At 37.9% G+C, this 24,241-nt stretch overlaps 1 protein-coding gene across 29 annotated transcripts in view; it reads left to right on the top strand.

The window, feature by feature from the left end:
* The window catches only part of CELF2 (CUGBP Elav-like family member 2), a 395,195-nt gene that overhangs the window by 299,247 nt on the left and 71,707 nt on the right, over positions 1-24,241 (top strand). For 15 of the 29 annotated variants that reach the window (XM_063448243.1, XM_063448242.1, XM_063448236.1 and 12 more), the window contains 2 exons: positions 12,921-12,950; positions 16,821-16,900. In XM_063448243.1, the coding sequence (XP_063304313.1) occupies positions 12,921-12,950; positions 16,821-16,900 (110 nt within the window). The remainder of the gene's footprint in view (positions 1-12,920; positions 12,951-16,820; positions 16,901-24,241) is intronic. The other 14 variants (XM_063448239.1, XM_063448255.1, XM_063448254.1 and 11 more) reach the window with 1 other exon arrangement.

Genomic DNA, 24,241 nt, shown 5'->3' with positions numbered 1-24,241 from the left:
AATTGGTGCAATATGTCACAAACGGCAGATGTGTTGAGCCAGAAGTCACTCGCGATTGCTTCCCATGTGGTGTAGTTACTCGCATGAACTTTCCGCAGAGATGGAAAGAAGTAATCACTTTTATTTGTAAAGTCAAAAGGGTCTCTACGGGAAGCATTGCTTTTGGTGTGTTATCTATTATAATGCAACATGGATACAATAAAGCAATTTATCTTCAGTCACTTGTGCGCAAAGCGATTGCAGCTTTTAAAAGGATTATTTTCAAATGTAACATTTACCACAGCAACATATATATAATGTTACCAACTGAAGCCATGTCCACATGACAAGTTAATTCACTACTCTTTTTTTTTCAAAAAGAATTCTGGGATTTGTAGCTTTTCATCTCAAAAAAAAAAAAAACAACAACATTTGTCTGAATTAACCCTTTGATGTTGGCACCAGCTGGTAACTGTAGATATTCATAGATTTCATTAAAAAAAAGAAAAGTAATGATTTTAAGCACCAGTCCCACATTGTTTAATGTATCGTAATTTGATGTTTATGCAATATATCAACTGTGTTTATATTACTATTTGTAGGAAGGTATTTCTCGTTACTCATTAGGGAATCTGTTAAATCACAATCAGATAACTCAATTTTAATTTATGTATTTATATTACTATTTGTAAGAAGGTATTTCTCGTTAGTCATTAGGGAATCTGTTAAAGCACCATCAGATAACACATAACATACACAATATTGTAAACCATATAGACCATGCTTCGGCAATGACAGTGTTGATTAATTACCAGACTGACATCACACCTGATGGTGTCCAAAATATTTTTTAGCTTTAAACAGTTTGTTATGTACTTTTACCTTTAAATATAATGAGATATTTTAAAAAAGAGTCAGCCTTATACTTGTGGCTAAGATTATTGCGAAAACAACACAGATTGAGTTGTTGCTTTCACAGCAACACAGATGGATCTATAATTAATTCTGTTATTTTTCACTTGGGTGATCTTTGATAGCAAGTAATACATGAAGAAAAAAAAACTTACAAATATACCAAACACTTACTTCCTCATTGAAAACACATGCTTCAATGTGTAATCTAAAAAAATATTGCGTATAGCAAGAGTTGCAGATGCACCGAATAGCCTCCAGGAGAAGTATGTGGTGCATGCTAACACAAGGCATTTAAGAATGCTCTTAATGTGAATACATCCATCCTAAAGAGCACATACACATAATTAGTCTGATATTTAAGCATGGCAGACTAGATGGGCTATTCAGATCTTATCTGTTATCACGCTCTTTGTCAGTGTTATTCAGTAAACAGTGGAATGTGGCAAGTTGGAAATTGAATTGAATTGTAGACCACTGCAGCTTAACTGGAGGAATTCTCTTATTCATTTGCTTTTCTGTCTTGGCTGCATTTCGAAATTAATTGTATCAGTCAGTGTTTATCATACACTCTCTAATTTCATTGGATGATTCACATAAATGGGGAAATTCAACTTCCAGAGCCCTCCTATGCAAGATACAGGTGATTTCTCCTTCCCTGTATCATTTTCACTGTTCAAAAAACATTTTAATCGCATCCTGAATTTGTGATGGTTAAAGGTATCCTATAGTGCCAGGAAAACAAACCAGTTTTCCTGGCACTATAGGCTCCTAGAGTGACCCCCTCGGCGCTGGGTCAGGCTCGGCCCACGCTCCTCCCTCACCGACGTCAGCCGGCGAGGGAGGGAGACGTAATGCACATGCCCAGCAATGGCCTCGCATGCATTAGACCTCCCCTCAGGAAAGCATCATTCATTATTCATGCTTTCCTATGGGGAAAATCTGACGCTGGAGGTCCATGAGGACATCCAGCATCAGATAACGGACCAAAAGTCTGTCTGGATTCCGGAAGCCCTCTAGTGGCTGTTTGTTGGATAGCCACAGATGGCAGACTTAGAGCTGCAATGTAAACATTGCAATTCTCTGGAACATCAATGTTTTGCAGTGCAGCACTAAGTTCAAAAGGCTCACAGCACCCAGACTACTTCAATTAGCTGAAGGGGTCTGGGTGCCTACAGTGTCCCTTTAACAATCAACATTTCTGACTGTCATGCAGCAATGCACATTAAAATCTAGAAATAAAAAATCTTTAAAAAATGCAGTTTACAGTTAGTGTGTTGATTTGTAATTGGCAGTTTACAAAGTAAAATATGATAGCCAACTACTCTACCTTTGTTTATAATAGCATAGCCTTTAAAAAAACAAAACAGAACTCTTAAGTGGTCACCCCAGCTTCCAGCTTCCAAATACATTAGGAACAAATCTATAAAAAAAAGTATCGTTTTAATGCTAGCACCAGCTGCTAGTCAACTGCAGGTGTCTTGTCTTGCAATAAAGGCATGGTTTATGCATTTAATGACAATACTTCAAGTGTTCTGCTGATTGTAATCTTTCTGTAAAATAGGTTGTTGCTGAAGATGTCTACAAATATATTTGATTGGAGTAAACAGCTTAACAGAAGTAGGTTAATAAAAATTGTTGTCAAATGCCAACATTACTGATTTGGAACCAAATTTTACTTAAGTAGCATTATTTGGGATTATATAAAGTGTAGAGAAGGTTATGTATTGACTCCTTGAGTTCCAGGACTTAAGCAAAGCCTTTAATGTATTTCTGTCATTGAAAGTTTTGTTGTTTTTTGTGTTATTGGCAGGGCCAGACTTCAGGATTAGCAAACTTGGTTGGACATGCAGCAAACACACACATATGCTGTGGACCCAAAACAGTTGAGGCCTGGTTGGTTTCCCAGATGCCAACAGGAGTTGTTGTAGCATGGCAGAGCAGTGAGTGCACAGGACACTCTGTGCTTTTCTTCTCAGCCTATGATGGTGGTATACTAAAGCAGGGAGAGAATTTTTGTTAACTTATGTCTCTGCCCCCTCTACTGACTGCATTACTTCCAGCCTCGAACAGTGATTAGTCTGAGAAGGAAAACACAGTCCTGCCCTGGGCTGTCCCACTCAGCCATACTACAGGAACTATGGTAGGAGACAAGGATAACTGTGGGGGAGCAATGATGAGATAATGGAGAGGCTAGAATGAGATAACTAGAAGGATGGTATCCCCGCATAACTGGGGATACGGGAAAGGGATAGATAACTGGTGGGAGAGTGACAGATAGCTGGAGAGGTGACATAGGAAGAGGCAACTGGGGTGCATGAATTACGACACAAGCACATGGGATATATGAGCTCAGATAACTACAGATGGTACTAAACATGATTAATTAAAAACAATCTAAAAAAAATTGTCTTTGCTTACAGTGACTACAAAATTTGTTTCACATAAGAATTGTTATGTTAATATGACTTTTAATAGTTTGCTTGGGCTTGGTCCGCATGCTGGAATAAAAGTGAGAAAATTCAGCAGATCTTTATGTGAAACAAGTACGGAAATCAAGCCAACAATGTTTCACAGTCTCATCAGATACAATAAGTGACAGCCACAGGAATTCTCGAGGTTTATTTTAATGTTGCCATAAAACTGCAGGAAACTCGAGTTACCAAAGTAGTTCAGACATGTTCTAGATTTATTAGAACATTGTTGCCTTCTCCATTTATTTAGTCTCAATTATATCATAAACACCAACTTGACAAATCCTATGTATTCATTAATTAATATTGAGATAGATTGGTTCATATTATTATATATCACCAACACAACAATTTTATTATTCAATATTAAGGTCTCATAAAACTCGAAGCCCCGAACGTCTTGCACCCAAATATAGTAATAGTATTCATTTATATTTTTTATTACTGTCAATATTTAGAATTTCACACAATATTATATATATAGGTAAGTTCCTTTTGAATATGATCTTACGTTTAATTAAAATGATTTTATATGCTACATGCATTTACATTTAAGTTATTACCATATAACTTACTAGTACATTCTAGTTGAATGAGCTGATAAGGAACCACTGGTATGGAAAATCACCACGTTTAACAACTATCAATATGCAATTTCAAAATTAACATAACTGTTAGAGTGGCTGTGAGAGTGACATAATACAAATGTGGCAAATGGGCTCAGCAAGGATTTGCATATACATCAGGCTTGATTTAGTAAGCAGCATAATCGCTGGGGGGAAGTTTGGTTGTCAACCGTAAGAGCAAACAAAACCCATATCTTTAGAATGTCCACTATTCATGCATGGATGGAAGTCCAAGACACCCTGGCAACAATGATATCTGGGAATATTGCTTAAAACAAGAGCACTAGGCAATATCTGTTATTATTTTTATGGGTGGATGGCATAGTTTTATGGTGATTAAGGATCCCTTGGGTTATCATTATTTATAACCTGATAGGCTTAAGGGTGTAAAGAAGAGACTTGAGCATTGTATGGCTCTATCCAAAATATGAAGCTCTCACATTCCACATTAGGAAATAATTCACCACTCATTTGGGCCATGTCTAGTTATTAAAGGGCCATCAAAGGGATGGGTGCTATGGGTTCAGCATATTTATGTTTCAAAGCCCTTTCACTATCAAAGAAAAGAGCAGTGCATTCTAAATGTATCTAGGAAGGTGATATTAGCTTGCTACATGTGATGACTTAGACCAGATGGGAGTTAAGGGATATACTACGAAGAATAACTCGGGTAGTGTTGGGTGTGCAGAACTAATACAGACAAATGAACAGTGAAGTCTCTAATTTTATTACTGTACAAGACGATTACCATATACATTTTGTAATTATGTAAAACAAAATACCTTATGTCCATGCATTACAGACAACACTAATATTTTTTTACCTTTAACCCTAATAAAACATAATGGTACACTAGAATGCATTAGAATGGCATACAAGTGATAGTAACAAGAATTCTGTACAGGTAACAAAAAAGTCATAAGTGGGAACAGAAATGACGTTTGAATAAGCGAAAGAACTAACAAAAGATAATGAACATAATTTAACTTTAAAAAACCAAAAACAATCATTTATACTAAACATGAGCCTTTTTATAACTAAATATTTGTAGATACAATACCTAGTTTGTTCTTTCTAAATAACAGCTCAACAATAATAATAATACATTTTATTCTAAATTCATGTTACCTTTATTTTATGTAATGTTTATACATTATTTGCAACATGTCAGATTTATTCTTTAATTGTTCTATTTTACTTAATTAACAGAATTAATTGATATATTTTTCAAAACCAAATTTGAAAAAAATAAAAAATAAATAAAAATGATTTTGTCTATGTAAAATCGAAATAATAGACATTTTTTCTGAACAATAAATCAGCTTGAAAACAATTACAAGATTTCCTGTAGATTTCAGCAGGTATTTGGCATCGCAGTCTTTATTAAAAAAGAAGACTGATTGATCTGTAAATTAAACAGAAGCTCAGTTTTGAAAAGCGGTTCTTGTTCTCCTTTGGCATAAAAAAAAAAAAAAACATCCACCTTGTTCAGCTAACACCTAAGACCAGCTAATTGCAACATCAACTTTTATGTAGCACGCTGATGTTGAAATTTGTGGTAAATGCATAAACTGTGCCTTATTGATTTTTGTTGACATTTTACATGCTTCTTATTCATTCTTAACCTCTGTTTAGTAATTGCCAGTATGGAACACACTCTTAGATAATAAGATCAAATTAGGTAACTAAAAGGGTTCCTTGGTAACAAAGTGCCGTGTTATTCAAGAATGCTGTGTTTATGTACCTCTATAATGATAATGATCTTCATATTCAAATGAGTTTGGAATCATTCTAAGTGCTATATCCTGAGATAAATTAAAGCACCTGATTTTGCTCTTAAAAAGCCAGGAACAGTGAATGCTTTATTTAGACTATGACACAAAGCTACTTAATGTACGAGATGCTTGTTTATTTAGTAGAGTATCTCATTCCATGTGCTACATAGCTGGAGGTGATGTGTCAGTTATTAAATGGCAAAGATCTGTGATAAAAGCTCCCGAGTATGCTATCACTTCTATTTGTTCTATATAGAAAGTGTTACAATCTATGTATGAGTAAGGGATGGTCATATAGCACTTTAAAAGGAGGTGAAATACAGACTTCAGACTGTATGGAAAACATTCTAGAGGCTCTTTTTCTTGCCTTTTCTTTCCACATCCCATCTATCCCTTTTCAGCAAATAAGATCTCTGTCATTATATTATTATTGTAACGGACCGTTTCAGCATAAAAGGGAATAAACTCTGTTTAGGCGATAATCCCCTTTTTGAGAGACAGGCACAGCTACTGCAGAACACCAAACTCCCGAACTGGATGCAAGATAACACTCCGAACTGGAACAGCTGAACAAGAAAAGCATACAATCCGCTTACACTCCTGGCAGTCAGCTTACAATCCAATTCCCCCCAAGAACGAGACGACACTTCATTTTGAGGGTTAAACAGGAACTCTGGACTGGCTCATCCAGCCTGGCTTTTATTACAATAATACACAAACAGTCCAAACCCAGGGGGAGGCATAAAATACCCAATCACATACATGGTTCAGCCCACACATCTCCTCCCCTTAGATAACACTTAACCCAATTATACAGTACACACTTTTCCCCAATTCCTGGATGTACCCCAAATACATATGATACACCCCTAAACAGGTATCCCCTGATAGCCCTGATCTGGGTGAGCAACATACTCAAAAATCACCCGGATCGGACCAGGGGTTCGGGAGTTATGAGCAGGCAAAGTTTTGACCGACCGCATGGGTAAAGTATCCGAAAACAGTTCCATGTATTTTGGCCCTGCGGTCGGTCACAGAAAAGTGAATGAAACAGACGAATTGCCTGGGTTATAGAGACTAAAGGGAATTCGCATGAATCCCCTAGTTCGTGAGTTTCTTTCTACCGAACGGCGGGCCGTTCGGTAGTTTCCCCACGATATCCTGGAAGTCTGGAGGTCTCAGCGGTGCTTGCCTAGTCGAGTGTCCGTTTTCAGTTCCAGACACTCGACGGCAAAACACCGCTGTTCGGTAGTTTAAGATGGCCGCCGCCACGTGTTCGGTTCCCGAATGGCGGCCACCCAGAGGACACAGACCACACTGCACTGATTGCCAATTACCCGTTTGCAACATTATTGCAAACGGTAATTGGAGACACACTCATTCCTGGGTGGTCTGGTTGTTCGGTAGTTTCACTCAATATACTGAATGGAGTGATTCTACCGAACAATCAGATGAATGCTGCATACAAATCACACAGGATAAACTTAACACATAAATACATATATAATATTGCAGGCAGTACACTAGAGTATGCTTCACAGTCTTAAAGGGACAGTGGTCCCAAAAGTCCCAATGTGTCCATAGATGCTGTTAAAAGGGCCAGTAGCAGCAATATACAGTATAACAAGCCCAAATATAAATCTGTAAATGTACCAGTTTTCCAGGGGCCATAGTCAGCGGGTAAGAGGCAGGCAGCCAGACCCCTCCAATGTCCAGTGGCGAGGTGGGTTCCGCCACATTTCTCCCCTTTCCCATTTAGACTATCCAGACTCCAGACCTCCAGTCGGTCTGGGGCTCTGATAGTCGGCTGGCTGTCCTCACAAGGGATAGTTGTCCAGATGTCCCCCTGCCACTTGTGTCCAGTTATAGGTCCAAGGCTTGAGGAAAACGTAACCAGGGTGTCCTCTCCCCTGGTTGAACACAGCTGTGGTTGGGGAACAACGACTGTCTCCCCTTCCGATATTTTGTCTGGCTCTTGGGGACCAGGACCGACTGTCCCTATCCCCCGTGGTGTAGGTGCAGAGACTACGGTCCCATCTGCACGGTTGTGGGGCTTACTGTCTCCCCTTGGTGTGCTAAGCTGTCGCTGGGGGGAGGGAATGACAAACTCCTCTCCCTGAACTGTATACAGCCACTGGGGAGCAAGGACGCCCCCTTCAGCTCCCTGTAACTTGGGCGCAGAGACCACGGTCCCATCTACACTGGTGAGGGGCTCACTGTCTCCCCTTGGTGAGCTGTGCTGCCGCTGGGGAGAGGGAATAACAAACTCCTCTCCCTGAACTGTAGACTGCCGCTGGGGAGCAAGAACGTCTCCTTCCGCTCCCTGTAACTTGTGCACAGAGACCACGGCCCAATCTGTGCTGGTGTGGGGCTTACTGTCTCGCCTTGGTGTGTTAGGCTGCCGCTGGGGAGCAAGGATGGCACCTTCAGCCCCCTGTACCACACACTGCCGCTGGGGATCTGGGCCAACTGCCCAGCCTCCCTGTAGGGCCGGTAGAGAGACCACGGTCCCATCTCCACCTGCCATCTGTGGGTCTTCCCAGGACCCGTCGATAAGGTCCCTCATTTCTGGGGCTGGTTGGGTAGTAGGAGGTACTAAATGCAGGTCTCCTACTGACGGGCTTAGTTGTTGGGGAGGGGAAACAAAACTCATCGCCCCCAATGGTGTACAGTCCATAAGCCCCATCAGGTTAGAGACGGGCGGTGTCACTGGATCATATAAGTCCGCATAATTCTGTGTGATCTCCCACTGCTCTGGTGGTACTTGTGGGGTATAGGGTAACTGACTGGCGCTGAACAGGTGTTGGTAATCCTGCTCCAGCTCCCATTCCTGGACAGCCAGTTCAGTCAAGTCTGCCCTTAGGTCCTCGGCCATAGGGAGATCCAGCACGGCTTCTCTGTAGTCAAATATGTCCCAAAGCCGTGACTCTGCCGCACTCCCAAATTCTGGTTCTGCAAATGTCCCCCATAATAAGCCAGGGCCATTATAATCCTCGCCCTTGGGTTTGTCAAATTTGGCCATTCCAGGCACCCGCTGAACCGCGTACCAACGTAGCGCTTGGTATGCGTCCTCGAGACCCAGTTCTCTCCATGCCAGTGAATCAAGTCGCATCACCCATTCCTCCTGAGCCTGTTCTCCCAGCATAGGTATCCGTAGGGCCACTCTACCTTGTAATCGCTGCTCCTTGCTGGGAAGACGCTCACCTCGCCAACGCTGGACACCCTCCAGGGTTTCTTCCCACATCTCTTGTCGTGCGCTCTCACTGCAGTCCAACCTGGTTGCCTCTACTATTGGCTTTACCAGTGGTGCTAAGAGGTTATGTAACCTCCGGTTAAACTCCTCTTCCACCTGGAGCACTGTCCAGGGACGCGCTGGTTCTATGCCACTCCATAATAATTCCTGTGTCTCCAGGGTGTTGTTCCTCTCACACCAGGACGCCATCCCACCGCTGCCACCAATTGTAACGGACCGTTTCAGCATAAAAGGAAATAAACTCCGTTTAGGCGATAATCCCCTTTTTGAGAGACAGGCACAGCTACTGCAGAACACCAAACTCCCGAACTGGATACAAGATAACACTCCGAACTGGAACAGCTGAACAAGAAAAGCATACAATCCGCTTACACTCCTGGCAGTCAGCTTACAATCCAATTCCCCCCAAGAACGAGACGACACTTCATTTTGAGGGTTAAACAGGAACTCTGGACTGGCTCATCCAGCCTGGCTTTTATTACAATAATACACAAACAGTCCACACCCAGGGGGAGGCATAAAATACCCAATCACATACATGGTTCAGCCCACACATCTCCTCCCCTTAGATAACACTTAACCCAATTATACAGTACACACTTTTCCCCAATTCCTGGATGTACCCCAAATACATATGATACACCCCTAAACAGGTATCCCCTGATAGCCCTGATCTGGGTGAGCAACATACTCAAAAATCACCCAGATCGGACCAGGGTTCGGGAGTTATGAGCAGGCAAAGTTTTGACCGACCGCATGGGTAAAGTATCCGAAAACAGTTCCATGTATTTTGGCCCTGCGGTCGGTCACAGAAAAGTGAATGAAACAGACGAATTGCCTGGGTTATAGAGACTAAGGGGAATTTGCATGAATCCCCTAGTTCGTGAGTTTCTTTCTACTGAACGGCGGGCCGTTCGGTAGTTTCCCCACGAAATCCTGGAAGCCTGGAGGTCTCAGCGGTGCTTGCCTAGTCGAGTGTCCGTTTTCAGTTCCAGACACTCGACGGCAAAACACCGCTGTTCGGTAGTTTAAGATGGCCGCCGCCACGTGTTCGGTTCCCGAATGGCGGCCACCCAGAGGACACAGACCACACTGCACTGATTGCCAATTACCCGTTTGCAACATTGTTGCAAACGGTAATTGGAGGCACACTCATTCCTGGGTGGTCTGGTTGTTCGGTAGTTTCACTCAATATACTGAATGGAGTGATTCTACCGAACAATCAGATGAATGCTGCATACAAATCACCCAGGATAAACTTAACACATAAATACATATATAATATTGCAGGCAGTACACTAGAGTATGCTTCACAGTCTTAAAGGGACAGTAGTCCCAAAAGTCCCAATGTGTCCATAGATGCTGTTAAAAGGGCCAGTAGCAGCAATATACAGTATAACAAGCCCAAATATAAATCTTTAAATGTACCAGTTTTCCAGGGGCCATAGTCAGCGGGTAAGAGGCAGGCAGCCAGACCCCTCCAATGTCCAGTGGCGAGGTGGGTTCCGCCACAATTATCTACTTTCGTTCAAGCTTTATTCTTTCGCTGCCTAATTTCCAGCTATTCTGCCTCCATTTTATTCTTCTATCCTGAAGTGTTCTGCCTGTTTCTTAGTAGCTTTTATGATCTAAAGGATTGTCCATCTTTTTAATTATAAGTGCTACATATCATCCTAAACTGTAATTGGAGCAGCTAGACAATATTAAATTAATGATAGATGACAACGGTGGCTATGGGCTATACATGCAGTTAAGGGGTTGCACATGCGTTCATTAAGGATTTCCAATATTTTAGGTCCTCAAGAAACCCAACTAGAACAGAATTTAGATCTCACCTTGTTCTCCTACAAACAATACAAATTCTATGGTGGTCACTCCACTGCTACTAAAAATCACTTAAAGGGACACTATAGTCACCAGAACCACTACAGCTTAATGTAGTTGTTCTGGTGTGTATAGCATGTCCCCACATACATTTTAATGTAAACACTGTCTATCCAGAGAAAAGGCAGTGTTTACATTGCTGCCTAAGAACACATCTAGTGACAGTCACTCAGACGACCACTAGAGATGCTTCATTGTTCAGTGCTGCACAGTGTGCAGTATCTCCACACTCTTCATGGAGGCAGTGAACATTCCCCGTAGAGATTAACTGACTTAATGCATATCTATGAGGAGATGCTGATTGGCAGAGTGCAGCATTTTGCCATGCATTTGTAATAGCCCTTCAATGTTTTCCTATTGGAAATCATTGGATTGGCTGAGGTCATCAAGATTCAGCTCAATCGGAGCGGGGCCAGTCACCTAAAATGCCACATCGGTACTATAGTGTCAGGAATAATTATTAAGTAACATTAGTTGGAAAATTAGTTGTGAATTTGCCAGTAAAAGCAGAGCAATTTGTGTTAATCTTTTAGCACTTTGCCTAATATTTCTTTGTACAAAACCTGAGTAAGGCAGAACCTATACAGGACTATTCATTAAAGTAAGAATAGTTGGGAATTAAAAGTTCTTACTTTAGTGAATAACTGTTTTATGATTTGTGTGTGACAACTTTGTTGTGGGACCGCTGCTTGTCTGTAAATTGCCTTTCGGGTATTATGGGTGTTTCCCCGCCTCCCGTTCGGGAGTGCCTCCACAAAGGGAATTAATTTGCTTCCCGAACGGGGACCACCCCGATACCTAACTTAGAATGTTAGTTTAGAACCTTCACACCTCACAACATAAGTGTCAAAACCGAAAAGGGAAACAATTAATGAGTGCTTCCCTGGGTGGCCGCCATTTGTACAGTCAAACGCCACCAGGGGGAGCAATCGTGGATTGTTTCCCACCTTGTTCGTATCCCGACTGAGGGCCTTCCTGGTGCCCATTAGAATGTTCACGCCAATTAATCAGAACATTCGCACTTGGGAAACCGCAAGGGAAGTAATTAATGAGTGCTTCCCAGGGTGGCCGTGTTCATACAGACGAACGCCGACCAGGGGTAGCATTCATAACGTAGAACCGGAGAGGGGTTCCCGGGGAATGCATCAAACCCTGCATGAAAACACAAATTACACTTCGACGACTTCAAGGATTTCAATGAGGAAGAGGAAAGCATTGGCGACTTCCTGCAGGACTTTGAACATCAGTGATTTTACCCCCAGAGCTGTGTCTTATCCTTTAACTGGGGATGGGGAGAAGGGTTAATCCCTATTCCAGCTCATGGAGGATGTAGCAGGGAAAGTCCTTGTAAGGACTAAGAAGCACCTAGGACTGTGTGTCGTCCAGCCCCTGGGAGCACATAGAGCTAGTCCCCCATCCATTTCCCAGTTAGGAAGCACACACTGGCTTAGGTACCTAGCTGGAATACAGGGAGCTCCATCACAAACTTAACTTAATATAAATACAAATCCAATGTCTTATTAGGCTTCAGTATGGGTAGGCACAAAGCAAGAAAAACTAATTATAGTAAAGGTATGTATCAAAACATGAACTTAAACTGAAATTTTAGGCATTTCTAAAAAATCGATTACACTTTTTAATTTCCCATATTGTATTCTAATGTTGTGTTTTCATGCACATATGTTGTATACATGGCAAACCATGTGGATACGCTGATACTGACTTGCATGATTGGATGACAAACTGAATTTGTATGTCTCTCATGTTGAGGGTTATGTACTTATTGTCAGTAAACCATGTAGTCTAACAAAAATCATTAACTAATCTCAGTAATCTGAACAGGTAATCTGTTTTGGGGTTTAAATGTATATGAAATGCAATAGTTTGCAAAGTTACATGTTTATGTTCTGTATTTTATAAGGGACTGGTGCTTAAATCAGTGGTGTTGCCAACAAAGTATTATGTTAAGATAATTAACATGAGTTTGATCGTAAACGTGAGCCCTTTTTAATTTTAGTGCCCAGCAGCAATATGGAATCTAGCAGAGGTACTGTGGTTTATTTCTCATTTTCTTTCATTTCTTTTGCTTTCTTTAGACTACAATTTCTTGCTTGTTTCAAACCTGCACCCTTAAACCAATCATAAGAATTTACATGTGTATTTATGCATATAGTAACAAAAATTACTGAAATTACTTTGGGCTATGTTGCTCAAAATGTCCAATAAACCTAAACTACATCATTGAGAAACTTGAATTATTATTTTTATTAATTATTTTTCAATTATTATTTAATTATTAAGTATGTATATACAAATAGGATCATAAATCAACTATACAAAAATAAAAATAATGAATTTTCTTTGTTTTTTAAAGGAAAACTTCATGTGAACAGACAGTTAATTTCCATTAATTTACACTCCACATAAGCTGTGCTTCCAATGTTTTTCTGGCTTTCTGTACGGCAGACCATGCATGTTAGATATTGCCAGCTAATGGTGTATTCCAGTGCAGCTCATTATTGTAAGGCAGAAGCCCGCAGGAGACACATCCGATCTTCATATATGTAGAGGACTTCATGGGGTTCATAAGGCCATGACTTAATGGTAATTCCACTGGTAAAACAAGATAAGAGTTCATTAACATATGAGCATTTAAAAAATTATGTTTCACTATTAATGGCAATTTTACAGTAATGACTTCGTATTGTCATTAATGCACGCAGGCAGACAGTAAGTATGAAGGCTGAAAAATGGTTGTGGACCCAGAACGTCTAGCTAATTATTTAATTTTTAACATGTTCAGAATCTTTATTTGTCTGTTTATAAGTTTAAAAACTAGCGTTGTTCTTGGATTTTTATTTTGTTATATTTTTATTTCACTTCTGAGTTATCCATATTCTCTAGCTCAGATATGTAGTTGTGCCAAACCGGGAGATGTTGAGCCGATTCATACGAGAAGTATAAACACAGAGGAAAGCAAAACATGTTGAGCTCTTTAAAATGCTAAAGTTCAAAGAAAGAATATATTAGCAAAAAGAAAAAGAAAACCATTGTAAAAACCTGAGTTCTGAAGGAAACAAGTCTAATCTAGTATATTAGAAAATAAGCCATTTTATTAAAAATAATCTGCGGTATAGCATAGCATTAATGTCTAATCTCCGCCTGGGTTCATCCTATTTAATCGACTGGAAGCTAAATGGCAATAAACATCTGAAAAATGAAGTTTTCCTTTAGAAAATGCTCCTATGGATTACCTGCATGACACCACTGACCTTTCCTGTATAGTCCCAGTATTGGTATTTCTGGGTGGTCTTCTACTGTCTCTTGCTATTTATCTTTACAATGGTTAACAACAGTTATGACTTGATAATCTCATCAGCTGTACGCAGGGGGAAAGAGAGATGAGAAATAAGCTATGTTTTCAACCTAGCTGATTGATTTGGCCATCTCTCGGAAACCTTTAGTTGCTGGAAGAAAAAAAAAAAAAGAAAGCCACGCAAATAAATAAATAAATGTTTCATTGTGCTTGCTGGCCACTGGGGCAGCTGATAGATGCGTGATGCCAAGAATGGGATTTTGTGCATTAGCTCTGAAATGAAAATATGCTGGAACCACTCAGTGTTTAGATTTGCTTCATTTGGAAATCTTTTAAGTAGTAATAATAATGTTTTGAGGAAATTGAGTGGAACACTGAATTATTCTCTAAAACCTGAGTTCAAACTGTGCAAGGCTAAAGAAGCTGAAAATCAATGCACTTTTAAAGTCATTAGAGAGCAGGAGTCAAAAACGTCTATGTTACTCTGGTGAAGCTTTTAGTGAGCCATAGTTTTATAACAAAATCAGTCAGAATCTGCATTAATTTCACAGTCTTTTTCTTCAAGATACCCATGGGTGCTTGATGAATAAAAGGGAAATTTCAACAGGCAGTGTTTTTATTAGTTAAGAGAGCAATGAGGCTTGAAAGTGTTGCATTTGACCCAAACAGGCGCCAGCGCTGGCATGGGTAGCGTTCTGTATTCCAGACGCCAAACCACTCTATTTGAAGATATACATGCAAATAACAAGAGGAGTTTGTAAAGGCTGATTTCCAAAAGGGGGAAAAAGCAAAGCACATACAATTCATTGGCTATAATGCATGTGTATTTCATTAGCTGTAAACCACCCGGCATGTTTTCAACTGAATGTATCTGATACCCCAAATTATTCTCCTTATTTGAGGTAAACACCCTATTAGTGAAAAAAATCAGATGTTTATTTTTATGTTTTTGTAAAGCAAATTGAGATATTTACATTTTGCATGCATTCGGTTTTCCACTACAAACTACATGTTAGAAATCAAAGTAGGTTCCAGTTCAATCTCAAGTTTTGTTTTGTTTTACGTTTTGTCAATTTTGGTTTACCCCTTGCTGATTATTGCCCTTTTTTTGTGTGGAAGCACTTTATCATTAAAGATTATAACTACTAGTCAACCACAATTTTTAAACCCACAAAGAGCTTCTGCATAAAATATATGACAAAAGCCAGAATTTGGGAAAGAAAATCCAGCAACTAAATGGTTTCCTTTATCTCTGACACTAACAAGAATCTATATTGCTTTGTCTGAGCACTAACATTCTGTGGTAAGCTTTTAAATACTAGCATGTATGCACATGGCTCTCTACTGATCTAACTATATGTATATGATTATGTACAATGCTCACTGTTTCAGGATCACTCGATTAAAGGGGAAGTATTACGAAACATACACATTGTCTGACCTAAGTATAGTATGATTGCTCACTTCAGCAGTATATCTCTAAAATACCTATACTGGCCAACAAACAGACAGACAATAATATATAATGTACAAAAACTTAGATTGAGATGCTCTATATACCCATACACAAACACAACTAGTGATACTTTCCCTTTAAACTGTGAAAATTCATTGTATTCTGATGACATATATTGATAATGTATATTAAATAAAAAGTAAAAAATAAAAGTACCTAAATAAAGTCACCAAATATTAGCCATTTGTTTGATGTTCTACTGAATTACAAGTAAATCTACTCATTGTGATAATCCACCTACTTCTTAATATAGTATTTGAATAGAAAAAGTTAATATTGTGTATTTAGAGGTCATTTATGAAGGGCACCAAACTTCCAATTATAATACATCGTCAGACTCATCGTTATGAGAAATACTCTGATAAGCATAAACAGTATAAACTGATATGCTTATTAAAGTATTTTTTAATTTTAATTATTTTGTAGGCCATCTAGACATGCAACATTTTTAAATTTTCTAATTTAGTGTAATGTATGAGTTACCAGAAAACAAACAACATGTTATTCTGCTTATCAGAAATATGACAATGAATGTGATGTCACATATTCTAGTTAAAAATGACAACCACCATGGAGTCTATAGGCTTAAAGAAATATAAACACAATAGCGATGGTATATTGGTATCTCCATTTTATGACACTGTTTTATTTTTAAATTTTTTATCAATGTCCAGTTTGAAAAAAAAATTATATGTCACCTGGTCCCTTTATAAATAACCTATTTACTTTGTGCGTCTGATTATAAGTATACAACACCTGGCTAATTATAAAGTAATTCATGTATTTTTGTAGATCTTTATTTAAATATTTGCAATCTGTGGCTGAAAAGAACACTTCCCCATTTTTGTTTTTGTGTTTTTGTTTTTTGTTTTTTCTTTCTTCTATGATCGGATTAGCAAGTCAGCACTGTAAGTACCAAACCACTAAAAAAAAAAAAATTGAGGAGTTGTTACTTTTATGTACTACTGAGAACAGTGTCGTCTTGTGGCCGTTCTCGTAGATTGTGTTGGTTTAACAAGCGTCCAACCCTTTTGTCTTGTTGTTTTTTTTTGTCTTTCCTGCTCCCTGTCCCCTTGTCCCCACAGGCTGTGCGTTTGTTACATTTTCTACAAGGGCAATGGCACAGAATGCAATCAAAGCCATGCACCAGTCTCAGACCATGGAGGTACTGTATCATATGCCCTTTCTTTGTTTTCTTTGTGCAAATGATTGGATAGAGTGAAAGCCATTCTCTCCTGTACAGACTGTTAACATGACAATCACAGATGCAAAGACTATATATTTTTTCATGGCATTCATTACACTATTCATTATTACTGTTTCACTACAAGTGATATGGCTGCCAGGTCACACAGTTCTGCATATGGCAGGTTAATTCAGGTAAAATAAAGCCAGAAATGCTTTTCACACTCATTCATTTCAAACAGAAGACCATGGGATATAAAGGCCAGGCAGTGTTTTTTGAGACTTGATTGTAGAATCTTGTTTCATCTACAGCCACTTAGGGTGATACAGACAGTCCCATAGAACAGTCATCATCACCACATACAATTCACTAGCCCATCCAAACTAAAGATATCTAATCCCTTATTATTTTTCTCCCGGCTTGAAGAGAAAGCACTGCAATTCTGTGCAATGAAGCAGCTAAATTTAGACATTGGTAAATGGCAGTGCTATAGTCCATATAACAAGAGCTTTCTGACCTAGGCTCTTAAAATGGATAAATACATGTTGCCCTAACACTCTTAGGTTAAATTATCAACGGGGTCTTTTCCTGGTCTTTTACCGAAGAGACAATTTTACAGGTTGATTTATTTATTTAATTTATTTATTTTTGACAAATATACCAGTATTTATGAGGCTTTAAGTTGACAGGGGTAAAAAGAGGAATACCAGATGACTTTGGGCACTTTGTTTAGCGATCTCCCTATTTAAAGTGATTAGCCTATTATTATCCTTAAGGATGATAATGTGCATTAGGTACGGATATATGGGAACAGTTTTGTATCTCAAATCTACATAACCAGCTGCTCTACCATACATTTGCATATGCCAATCATGTACATGGTATTTCACAACTTAAAAGATTCCTTTAAGTAACATAAAGTCAGACATTTAGCGAAAATTTTATTAAAAAGAAAAACATTAAATATTAAATAAAGGTTAAGGAGTGTATTTAGACAAAAAAAATTAAATTAAATTTAAAATCTTAAATTTTACATCTTTACAGTGTAGCTTTAAAACAAAATAAACATCCTAGATTTTAGATTAATTATTTTAATCCTTTTTTCCCTTTAATCCCTTTTTTTAATTTTCTTTGGCTTCCCGGTTCTTGTTCAAAGTGTTATTTTCTTACCAAATAGGCCTATAGGAATTTAGGATAGGTTGTTGATTTAGATCTCGATATAAAAAGTCAACAAATGAAAAACCACATTGCTTCAATGCCACCTGTGTTTGCAGCACAATTATCCTAAACATTAAAAAGAAAGGCTCGTTCTGATTCTGAGCACTGACTTCTAAAATTACAGCCTGGCCCGCTGCGGTTGTGCAATTATATCTTTGAAATCCTACACAGAAAATTGGTTCCTACTTTATCAAAGTGATATTTAACCTGTCTACACTAAGACATCTTTTTAACTACTTCAAGAGAGAAGTGACTAAATTTACTTTTGTTTAGAATGACAGAGAAATACATGCAACAGCAACTACCAAGAGTGTTAATCTTCATATGAAGTTTGCAGTGCATGCTAATGTATTGAGATCTATAGAGTGCATTGAAGCAATTACACTGCCACATTTTATAAAAGCAAATGTGTCCATTTAGTAGAAAAATAAGCTAAATTATGCCTTAATACAATAATATATGAAAAATAATGTACATTACGATATTGCAGATGATATTCAATAATGCATTGTTCCTGCACAGCTTTTTCATTTATGTTAGTCTTATCCACAGTTATAAACACGAATGGCCTTGTAACTGTCAGGTGAATTGCATAGACAAGCAAAACATGGCTCTTTGTTGTCACTTTCAGTTGCAGCCTCTGCATCTATTTTTGCCACCTGCATCATAAAGCACAGCTGCCCTGAGGGAAACGACATTTTACTTCTATAGTCAAACATTTAAAAAAAATACAAATAATTGCAGCTCAACATAAAACCACAGTCTTACAACCAAAATATCAACATCTAGACCAGTAGTTCCTAAACCAGTCCTCACACCTCCCCTAGCAGTCCAGAATGTAGGGATTATACAGTTGTGTCTATAGTGTTTTTCCTAAAACTGGGTAATCCATAGATCAACAACTGGGAGGCTGTGATGAGGGGTTTGGGAACCAATGATTTAGACAAATGTATGATTTGGATACTGTGATCACAAGGATCATGGGAGTTGGTGCCTTGGAACCACTCATGGGAGATGTTTCCTTGGAACCACAAAAGCAAATCTAACTAAAAAACCAAATAAGAAGATGAGATCACATGATCTGTCCTAATAGTATTGCTCATATAATAAAGATGACAACCATAAAATGTGCCATTTAATGGGTATAGTTAAAAAAGGTAATAACCTCTAAATATGAGAAAGGGAAGGGGAAGGGGAATTGCTAAACATTTGTTATACAAATGCTATATAGTAAAGTAACAATATGATTGAGTCCCTAGATAGGAAGTGCAGAAGAGTAGAAAAAAGTAGCAATCTGTAGTAATAAGGAGTACAGCTACCAAAAGGAAGGTACTTAAATCCTAATAAAAAGGGGAATATCACCTATATGTCTAGATGAATAAGAGTCAAAACCAGGGGATAAATGCCCTGAAGATCACAGTTTATCTCTTTAGCAAAAGTGAATATGATGACAGTGCATTAAAAAAGCAGTATATAGGGTAGGGTACATAGACTGCAGCATATATAAGGGTACGTTGTTGAATATTTAGAGGTTAGTGAAGCTGAAGTATAAGTGATAGTTGCTGACTAGATAGGAGATATAAGAGAGCCCTAAACATGTGCCTTCAAGGGCACCTAAATGTCTGCTGAATTTGTGCCTAACAGTAGAGATTCCCAATATCTATAAGTAGCCTGAAAACCCTAAATATGTGCCTTCAAGGGCACCTGATCTACTACCAAATGAGGGCAATAAATACGTTTGTATAACTGGTCCGGTAACAAACACTCTCCCTGCCAACCTCTAAACTCGATCATGAAATATAGAAGAATAGAGTAAGTATAAATCAATCTGTAAATATCAGTATGAAGAGGTTACATTTTATAGCAGGCGAAGGGATACTGCTGAGCCCCGACATACGTTTCACCGGTAAGCGGCTCGTCAAGGGGGAACTAACTAAAGAACCAAGCCAATACAGCTTTAATATTTCAAGTATTACATGCGTAGCATGTGTGAAAGTTCATATTCCTCTCATTGGGATCTAAGGTAAATAACAGGCACCTTTTCAAATACTTGAATTTATCAATGGGGTCATTATACATTTTCACATATTGCCCACTTTCTATCTACATATGAAAAATCTCCATATAAATTTCACACATTATGTGAATGCCATTGACAAAAAACAGAACTCACAACACTTACACCCTTCTACAAGGGGAACCAAACATTAAATATGCACCTGAATTCTATATATATAATTATATACATATATATTTAGTCTGTGATTTGCCCATGGTCTTTCAGAATTTTGCACAAAAAACGATTTAAGCTTTTGTTATTGGTTGATTTCAGCATGCATGTATACTGTATTCTGTACATTGTAACACTGTCTATAATACATTTCTTGGTTATGACATTGTGGTGTTCTGTGCAGTGTTTTGAAATCCAAACCTAAGTGTCAGTATCTTGCATATTTCTCTCTCTCTCTCTTTCTTTTGTTTGTTTGTTTTCAGTGCTAGTCCCCCAAAGCATGTTGGGTTCTAAATCATCATTACGGTATCATGTTGTGACCCATTAATCTGTAGCTTTGTTAAATGAGAGGTGAAAAGCACAGTGCATGAAAAATGTCATAACTTAATTGTTTTCCGTTTTCCAGATGTAATGAAATTGGCACCGTAAATCTATCTTCTTTTTGTGAGCAACGTATTTGAACTTTGGTTGATAATATTCAACTTATAATCAAAACATTTCACTTGCAGGACAAATGCCTTCATAGTATTTACATATAATCAATACCAAGCTACAAATCTCAACATCATAGAGTAAGGATTGACAAAACTGCTCCTATTTACATCTGCGGGAATTGATTTAAATAGTTTATATGAGGAAATAATTTTAACATCTGTGGTAAACAAGTTATGTTGAATTCCTCTAGGGCTAACAAGTTAAAAACAAAATTGTCGAATGTATCAATGGTAGCCAGGTCATGGTTTGATTTAGGGACAAAAATGCATACTACATGGATACAAAATTATGACAAAACTGGAATCTAATCAGACAAGACAGAAATGGTCTATGCTCCACAAATCTCCTAACTACACTAGAAACTTTTTTTTTTTCATTTAAATTTTTCTCTAGCCTATTTAAAATTTCCTTTGAAAATCAGAGACAAATTGTATACCAAGTGGGCAAGTTACTTTGATGTTGGACTAAAACATTAGTCAATCAAGTAGATAACCTGATAGGAATGTTTAATAGATGTTGCAGATACGCCATAGCTACACAATATAAAGTATACAAACAGTTAGCCTTCACATTCCCGTGTAGAAATGTAGACTGTGAAATATGTAGTTGATATCCTACATCTGGGGTAGACAACCCAGATGTGGTAGACTACGTCTTCTTTGATGCTTTGCCAGCATTATGGGTGTAAGAGCATTATGGGGGATGTAGTCCACAACATCTGGAGTGCTGAAGGTTGCCTATCCCTGTCCTACATATACAGTGATTTAGCTATAAAAAAATTTGGGGCAAGATTCTAAAAATGGAACAATCCTCAGAGAATCCATTAAAACATTTCCATTGATGTATCCACTGTTTTTTCATAAATAAACTGAAATGTGCATACTCTATGTTAAATTGGAGTAAAACAATGGTGATAAAGAGATTAAACACACATTCTTAGAAATAAATATATCTGATATCTGAACATTGACATGCTAGCAAAAACCTAAATCCCTATTCTTGGAGAACATCACAAACAAGAAGCACTACTTATCATTCTTATCATTCTTATCATTCTTTGACCCTCGCTTTTTAGAAAAAAATCTTTTTAGAAAAGCAACACCCTAAACACCCAGTGTGAATTCAAAACATAACAGGAAAGGCATAGCTCTGCACTTATTTTATATACCAATTTTTTTTTCTATTTTGAGAGTTTAGGCCATTTTCAAAGCAAACAATGTGCAAAAACTAATATTTTTTTGAGATACTACACTATTACGTTCTGTACTAGTTGTTATTGATGCACTTTTAATTTAAGAATTGTTATAATGTTATAATTTATTTCTTCATTTTTGTGAAGAAACTGTTCTAAATAGTGTACACAGTACATCCTGAGTTTCTAAAATAGCCTTTCAAGACATTTCTAAAAATGATGCACATACTGTCTTGTTTTTTTAAAACAAAAATAATCTACAATATTGTATTTAGGGTTACTTTTATATTGGAATTTTTACTATAGAAAATATTCTCCTATGTATATGCAAGTTCCTTTTATTTGTTTATTTTTAATTTCTTGTTGCTTATTGTTTCTGAAACTTTTAGCTAATTAGATGGCCTTCATTAAATTTATTTCTTATTATTTCTTTCATTCTGTTTTCTCTTTTTGCAATAAAGCAAAGTACTTTTATTTTATTTTTCTAGAAAATTCTACGTAAAATCTATTTGAGATGAGGAAGTACACAGTCTAGCTAACAGGGAATTAATTAAATGTGTTTACTTGTGGCATTTTGTAATGTGAGGCACTAATTAGTATTGATAATTGCAGTGACTAATACAGAACACGTAACCCCTTGGAGTCAAGCCATTACCCATTAAAAGTATTTTGTGTCCAAGGCACATTTTGAAAACTATTTATTCTGTCATGTATCCCCGTGGCAGGTGTGCAGCTACAGTGACTGCCATATTGTGGTATGTGTGTGATTACAGTTTATATACTTGTGCATCTTGTGGAACTAGCACTGTCCGGAGCAATTAAAACCCAAATACAAATAATTGTTCTATATAGCCCTTGAAAGTCAATCTTTTTCTGCCTGCACTAAGAATTTATATGCTATTAAAAGCAATAGCAAAGCTCAGTCCATCATTTAAGAGGCATATAATTCACAGATTACCAGTTTATTATAATAGTTATTACAATATTTAAAAAAAGCATGACACCATTTAATTAATCATGCAAACATATATATATATATATATATATTTCATTATGTTTTTTTTAATCATAGTAAATTAAAAAGATGCAAAACTACCTTCCTTTTAAAAACAAGAGATATTCAGCTCTCAATTTCCATAGATTTATCCAAATCTCCAACTTTTTCAGAGACCAGGAAGTGGGAAACATATATCAGCCAATCATATCCTCGCATCATTTCAGTGGGAGCATTGGACATCATTTATAAACCCCTGGTCATCAGATGCATTGGGTGTTTATTTCAATAGCCATAAGTGGTTTCATTCACAAACAATGTATGAATTAAATTACCTTTAAATTTAATAGAATGCACACTATGACCACTGGACAGGCGCTCTTACGGAAAGTTATGAAAATTTTATGTAAAATACCGTACATGAAACGCCACAGTATGTAAAGAATAACTTTTTCCTGAGATATTGTAGCACGGAGAGGGATATAGCTGCATTGCTTTATCAAAGCAACTGCAGGTATACTTATTTGGTTAAAGGAGACGTATACAGGTAGATCCTTGCTTCATAAACAATAAAGGATCATAGGTTTTAAATGTGCTTAGAATGGTCCAAAAATAAATAAATTGTATGAAGCATAGATAGCAAGCTGGCACATGTACTTCAAAGTATTCCGGATTTCTCGCAGTTTCTCAATGGAGAAGAAAGACAATAGGACAGAAAGATCTAAGACTTTCTGTATGTACACAAAAGGCCTATTTCTCTAAAATATTGTTCACAAATCTGTCTAAATCTGTGTTAGTGAGCACTTCTCCTTTGCCGAGATAATCCACCCACCTCACAGGTGTGACATATCAAGATGTTGATTAGACAGCATGATCATTGCACAGGTGTGCCTTAGGCTGATCACAATGAAAGACCACTCTAAAATGTGCAGTTTTACTGTATTGCAAGGTCTGGGGGTAGGGGGGGGGGGGCGAAAACCAGTCAGTATCTGGTGTGACCACCATTTGCCTCCTTCACATCGAGTTAATCAGGTTGTTGAGTGTGACCTGTGGAATGTTGGTCCACTCCTCGTCAATGGCTGTGTGAATTGCTGGATATTGGCAGGACCTGGAACATGCTGTTGTTGTATTATCATGCTGCAATATGAGGTGATGGTCGTGGATGAATGGCACAGCAATGGGCCTCAGGAT

This window comes from Pelobates fuscus, chromosome 3, assembly GCF_036172605.1.
Source record: "Pelobates fuscus isolate aPelFus1 chromosome 3, aPelFus1.pri, whole genome shotgun sequence".
NCBI classification, from domain to species: domain Eukaryota; kingdom Metazoa; phylum Chordata; class Amphibia; order Anura; family Pelobatidae; genus Pelobates; species Pelobates fuscus.
Note: the sequence above shows the minus strand (reverse complement) of the source record. Positions and strands in the feature narration are given on the sequence as shown.